The sequence below is a fragment of the Babylonia areolata genome, chromosome 20 (genome assembly GCF_041734735.1).
Source record: "Babylonia areolata isolate BAREFJ2019XMU chromosome 20, ASM4173473v1, whole genome shotgun sequence".
Lineage (NCBI taxonomy): Eukaryota > Metazoa > Mollusca > Gastropoda > Neogastropoda > Buccinidae > Babylonia > Babylonia areolata.
Genome location: NC_134895.1, coordinates 34835075 through 34842074, shown reverse-complemented (window position 1 = coordinate 34842074; position 7000 = coordinate 34835075). Strand labels below are relative to the sequence as shown.

General features: G+C 40.1%; 1 protein-coding gene across 1 annotated transcript in view; it reads left to right on the top strand.

The window, feature by feature from the left end:
• Window positions 1-6399, top strand: part of LOC143294597 (uncharacterized) — a 138805-nt gene extending 132406 nt beyond the window's left edge. The window contains exons 18-21 of the mRNA XM_076605972.1: window positions 1442-1457; window positions 2236-2527; window positions 4341-4580; window positions 6119-6399. Of these exons, the coding sequence (XP_076462087.1) occupies window positions 1442-1457; window positions 2236-2527; window positions 4341-4580; window positions 6119-6399 (829 nt within the window). The remainder of the gene's footprint in view (window positions 1-1441; window positions 1458-2235; window positions 2528-4340; window positions 4581-6118) is intronic.
• The last annotated feature ends 601 nt before the right edge of the window (window positions 6400-7000 follow it).

The window sequence follows — 7000 nt, the reverse complement described above, 5'->3', positions numbered from 1 at the left end:
CACACACACACACACACACACACACACACACAGAGTTCCACTGAATATGTTCATGTCGTAACTTCAGATCCATATATCTGTGAAATAATCGGAACAGACTGTTCACATCAATACAATGGAGTGATGGCCTAGAGGTAACGGATCCGCCTAGGAAGCGAGAGAATCTGAGCGCGCTGGTTCGAATCACGGCTCGGCCGCCAGTATTTTCTCCCCCTCCACTAGACCTTGAGTGGTGGTCTGGACGCTAGTCATTTTGATGAGACGATAAACCGAGGTCCCGTGTGCAGCATGCATTTAGCTCACGTAAAAGAACCCACGGCAACAAAAGGGTTGTTCCTGGCAAAATTCTGTAGAAAAATCCACTTCGAAAAACAAACCAAACTGCACGCAGGAAAAAATACAAAAAAATGGGTGGCGCTGTAGTGTAGCGACGCGTTCTCCCTGGGCAAAGCAGCCCAAATTTCACACAGAGAAATCTGTTGTGATAAAAAGAAATACAAATACAAAATACAAATGCACATAATGTCACAGTTCCGAGAAATAACAGCATTGCACTGATACCCTTGACACGTGAATCAGCCATTAATGCTTCAATGTCAGCAATATGCAAAACGACGCTGGAAAAGGCATTACTGTTATGCAAATGCAAATTGGGAAACTGTTGCACAATGGAGACAGGCTGTGATATGAATAATCAATTTATTGAATTAATAAACTGGGAAAGGCATCTGCATGGTTGTGACGGTTGAAAAAAATAAACAGTTTTGTAAGGAATTCAGAAAACAAAACCAAAAATCATAGGTACAGGAAAATTCTGAATCTGATATGTAATCCAAAATTCTATGAATATGACTTTTTATAGACTTAAGTGAAAGTAAATTGACAAATCAAGATTTGGTCTAAACGAAACATTACATAACTTGAAATAGATACCGTATCGAAGTTTCAAATCTTATTGAAACTTGTCAGTCTATGGATATAACTACAAAACTGATCGGTTCACAGCCTTACATTCTGGCAGGCCAAGGGTTGTAGAGTGTGAGAAAAGGACTTGTCCTGTTCTTTCTGTGATGCTAGAGCTTTCAAGACATATATCGCAAGTCTTGGTGTCATGATGGAAGTCTAAAAGCTTTTCGGGTTTTACATCTGTCACTTCAAACGTTGACCGTCTTCGTGGTGTAACATGGCCTAGCCATGGTCTTCAATTGGTAAGACGGTGTCGCTCAAATAGGAACAGTTCTTTTTGTGACACTGCTGCATGTGACGCGAAATCTGCGTTGTTCTTCCACACATTCGACTGACACAGATAGCACATGCCGTGTGCGACCCATGACGTGAAGAATTATACTATTTGTATAGTTTTGTATTGTATTGTATTGTATTGTATTGTGTTTGTCACAACATATTTCTCTGTGTGAAATATGTGTTGCTGTCACCACAGAGAGCACGATGCTACAGTAAGGTCCACCCAGTTTTCTCTCTCACGTGTATTTCTTTTACTTTCAAAGTGGACTCTTGAGCAGTTTATTTTCCTTCCGGGGACAACTCCTTTGTTGCCATTGGCTCTTTTACATGCCTCTAGTGCATGCTGCACACAGGACCTTGCTTTATCGTCTCATCCGAAAGGCAAGCAGCCAGACCACCAAATAAGGTCAGATAAAGGGGGGTGGGGAGAGAGGGGGTTGTGGGGGCGTGGGGATGGGGGTAACAATCCAGATCCGTGTGGGGTTCAAACCTGTAGACACTAGCCGACGAGTCTGGCGCACTACCACAAAGCCACCGCTCCACTAATTGGGGCCTTTGTTTACTGCGTGACACAACTGTCGCATGTGTCAGACTCAGTAATATCAGAAACAGAACAGTTCTCATGTTCGCCATACCGTCTTATCAACAGCGCCAGTTAAAGACGACATTAGCCCACATACCAGCATTGACAACGGTGGTCGAACTGACTGAGGTGGATACTGAAAATCTGACGGACGTGTAGTGACGACCGTAACTTGTAGGATATATCCTCAGTGCTTTCGCTACATTTCACAGGCCCTTTGGCAAGCCAGAACTCACGAATCATGTTCCGAATCGCGCTGCTGTGTTTGCCGACCATGTCAAATAATCCACCATGTGTACTACACATGATATAGTACAACACGGTTTCATAGCATGGTAGATAGCAGGACATGGTACCATGCTGTTGCATGCAACTATTTCATGACACGGACGTGTCTTTGTGTTAAGTGGAATCTCACCATTGAACTTCTAGCACTGTTTCGTTCTCCCTCACCAACTCCCAATGCAGGGCTCCTTCAGCTGACCAACGTGGCCTTGAACAAGCCAGCCACAGCGAGCAGTGTTGACACAACATATGTCCGACCCCAGAAAGTGGTGGACGGATACAAAGGCACGGACATCACCAGCTGCTTTCACACCTTAATCGGGGAAACCAGGCCTGACCGCTGGTGGCGCGTGGACCTGCAGGGTTTGTTCCAGGTCCACCAGGTTGTCATCACCAACAGAGGCGACTGCTGTGGTAAGTGTAGAGAAAGACAGAGAGAAATACGCACTTACCTTTACCACTGCAGGAAACTATGAGGAGAAGGGCCTGTCTAGCACTACAGTGACACTGCCAGAATGACAACATGATCAGATGGGAAAAGAACGCCTTAAAAAAAGAAAAAGAAAAAGAAAAAAGATTTTGAATTTGTGATATATGAACTCACAACATTTCGAATGCAAGTTCAGCGCTCTTCCAGCTGATCTAACCAGTCACCCTTTACAGTCTTAAATGAGCCATCTGTTTCCGAATGAAATTAACAGTTTCTTCTTCCAGAAAGCCAGTGTCGTTCTCATTGCACAATGGTATGTTTCATATTGAATTCTAAAGATACAGGTGTTATCAATAGAAAATTGTATTCCTAGAATTTTAAAAGTACCATAGTCCCAGACAAAATTTTAACCTCTTGTGTATTGAATACCACATTTCTTCCTGCTTCCAACCAATATTTGTCGACATTTGCCAAAATGTATTCAAAACAGAAATATGTTTTTGGAAATTCTGTGAGATTAGATACTGCTTCACCCTGATTTGGACGTAAAGATGTGTCATCTGTGAACTCAGCCCCTATTATTATCTTAACTGAGACCATGTCTGTTATCTTAACCCTGTTGATATATTACGCGTCATGGGTATAATAATCTCAACACGGCCAGTAGAAGTAGAAGGTGTCTCATTGTTGTCTTTTTATGGAAAACCATGAGGATTATTAATTATTAACTGAACTGCAGTAAACGATTCCAGTCAAAACTAGTCATTTCTGACCCAAAGTTTTAGAAGATGCAAAATTTTTTTGTAAGAATGACGAAGAAATTATTTCAAATATCTTTTCAAAATCGATTGTTGAAAACGTTCCTGGAAAGTTTTCTTCCACACCAAATAATAAGAATAAGCGAATATTTTTACGTGTGTAACGATCCTCCAAGAAATCACTTTGGCTATCATGTACAATTTTTGGCTGCACACCTATCGGACGGGTAGAAATGCGGTATTGTTTTCAGTGTTCAGAAATGAAATAGGGCGCTGTTCTTTTTTTTACACGTGATTGTTTCTTGTTGTGTGAAACTGATGATTCTCTGTTACAGAATCCTTCAGTAACGGATACGGATACGGACACGGATAATTTATTCAAGTATAGGCCATTGCCCCTTATGCTTGTGCGCTCTGTTGCTAAGTATTCTGTTTGAATACTTCAGTGACAGAGCGCTCAAGGAAGCTACCAATATCAAAGAAAAAAATTTTCATGTTTCTACTGTAAAACATCAGGATCCTGGTTCTGAAAATTGCTCATGCTTCAGAGCAATTGGCTGCTTCCTGACAGGTGATCAAATCATCAGTGGACTCACTGTCCTCAACGATTAGGACTGGGGAATCGGGGAATTTAACTGGGATATCAGTATTGGACAAACCCTGAAAATCATAGTTCTTGACAATATTGTTTTACTTCATTTTAGATGCCATGTCGTGAAATGATATTTCTTCTTTTTTTCTTTTTTTTTTTTTTTAAAATGGTGTGGATTTATCAAATAATGCATACTTATTACAATATCCATGAAAGAACCATAAGAGCTTAGTGTGTGTGTGTGTGTGTGTGTGTTTGTGAGTGTGTGTGTGTGTGTTTGTGTGTGTGTGTTTTCAGTGTCGTTACTAAGCTGTTAACATTCCAAGAGCAATATTACAAAACATTGTGTTTTGTGATGTTTTTGTTTTGCTCGAACTTGTAGATGGTTGTTCAGATTCTGTTTCTGCTTCTGATGCTGACAACAGCGCATTGTTTCTTCATTCACAGGTTACAGACTGGCAGATTTTTACATCCTCCTGGACCGCTACATCTTCAATTCGTCCAGCGGCCGGCAGGATTTCAGTCGTCAGTGTCTCCACCACCCCAGTTCTGTTCCTGACGGAGCCACAGTGACCCTCAGCTGCTCTCAACCAACCACGGGTCGCTTTCTCACCCTGGTGATAGATCAGACCACACATCCGCTCCACTTCTGTGAGATGGAAGTGTTGGCTGCACGGACAATGCTGAGTATGTTTTACAATGTAGTGGTTTATTTATTCATTATATATGCTTTTTTTTTTTTTAAATGAAACGTGTATGTGGTTTGTGTGTGTGTGTGTGTGTGTGTGTGTGTGTGTGTGTGTGTGAATAAAAGGGAATTTACAGAGAAAGGGTTGATTAGAACAGTGCAGTCAACATCCTGTGAATACAACGTAATGTGAAAAGATACCTGCTTCATTTATTCGGTGTTCGCATTAATAATAACATGAACCAGTGGGTGAAAGAGTTGTCTACTGGGGATTATTATTTGTATATTCATATACATGTATGTCAAGTAAATCAAGGTTGGGGACACTCTCTATGCTCTGTCTTATCTATTTATGTTTATAAGCCGACCCATAGAAGTCGAGATAAATGATGTCATCATTTGTTGTATACAAAAGAAGAAAAAAAGGAAAGAAAATAAGAGGAAAGCCTCCCTATATTGGACTTTTGGAGGAGCAAGATAGGGTTGGTAGATAGGGGTTGGGGGAGGGACTGTGTCTGTCTGTATGTCTGCCTGGTCGACCACCTGACTGTCTTTATGATTGATTTTAAATTTTGTACACAATATTGTATAAATTGTACAGCTTCCTTTCATGTTATTGCCTTGAGCCTTATCTTTATTTTTCACATGCCCTGACTCAGTAAATGAAAAGTTATATGCTTTTCCTTGTATGGGTGATTTACTCCATAATTGCTATTGATTACAATGACATGATTATGGAACGTGGGGTATTGGTCATTGTTTCTTTTTGAGTGGATTGTGTAATGGACTATAATATATAACGACTTACATCTGTTATTGTTCACTATATTCAGATTTCTTTCCCCATCTACATGTATTCTGAATTGTCATAAGAATTTATATACAAAATAAAACGGTGGTCGACCCGATAAAGTCCAGGACAAAAAACCAAAAAAACAAAACAAAACAAAAAAAAAAACAACAACAACAACAACAACAAATAATCATGTGAATACAAAAAAGTGGGTTTTTTTTGTTTTGTGTGTGTGTGTGTGTGGAGTGGGGGGGGTCGGGGGGGGGGGGGGGGGCGTGTGTGTGTGTGTGTGTGTGTGTGTGTGTGGGTGTGTGTGGGCATGTGTGTGCGTGTATGTGTGTGTGTGTGTGTGTGTGTGTGTGAATACAAGGGAATTTACACAGAAAGGGTTGATTAGAACAGTGCAATCAACAAACATCCTGCAAATACTTTGATGGTTATACTAACATCAGTTAACTAGTTTTAAACAGTGTGCATGCATGTGCATGTATGTGTGTGTTGGGGAGGGGTGCTGGGGTGTATGTATGTATGTGATGTGCATATTTGTGTATTCGTGTATATTTGTATATGTAATATGTGTGTGTATGTGTGCGTGCACACGCACATCTAGTTTCAGTGTAGCTGTACATATTACCAACAGTCATCAAAAAGGGGTTACATTCATACTTTTATATGTATATATAGAGAGAGGGAGGGAGAGATAGCTAAAGAGATAATATGTATGTACTTGCCGTATTCTTGCAGATTCGCAAAAAGGCAAATTTCACCGACATACCGGAAAGAAAGCAACAGCTGACGTCATCAAAACCACGTGGGCTAGGAGCGTCATTGGCTGCACCACTGCTTGCCTCAAAGAACCCGGATGTACAGCAGTCAACTTGCAAACCAAGACTGCGGCTACGGAGCAGACAGGACAGAGGGTCTGTCAACTGCTGACGTACTACATGTCGCGCACGCTTCTGTCTGAGAATGGTTGGGACTTCTACGAACTGCACGATAAGGACTTTGAAGCGACGGTAGTGTGAGCGTGTCGATAGGATGTACATTTCTGGACTGTTATTTTAGGTCTTCACATTTAAAATTTATGGAACAGTTCTGTCATTTAGGAAAAGGCAAGTGTCTAATTTGAGTTCTTTGAAACTGTTGATGACTGACATCACGCCAGGAATATTTCCAAGGATATTACCTGCGGAATACTGCATAATCCATATTTCGACAAACAGACAATTTCCGTAAGGTCATGATATGAAAAGAGAATAGGACAAAATGGACTGAACAAAAAAGCAAACAAAACAACTAACAATAATGAAAAGAACTTAATGACATAAACATTAAGTATATTGAGGCAAATAGAATCACTTGAATATATCATCAAATATAGGAGAAAATATCAATTCCACACAGTATGGATAAGCTGAGTATATTTTAACGTATATACATAACTTATTCTCCTTTTGGCGAGTTGTATTTAATTTAATTTTTTGTACATTACGAACAATAAATTTCTGTACATGTGTATAGACAATAAACCAGTCTTTTGTGAGTTGAAATTCATACCATTATTTCATAGAAAATGTCAGGTTTTAGCGTTCATAATTTGATTACATTTTATTATTTAAAATATTT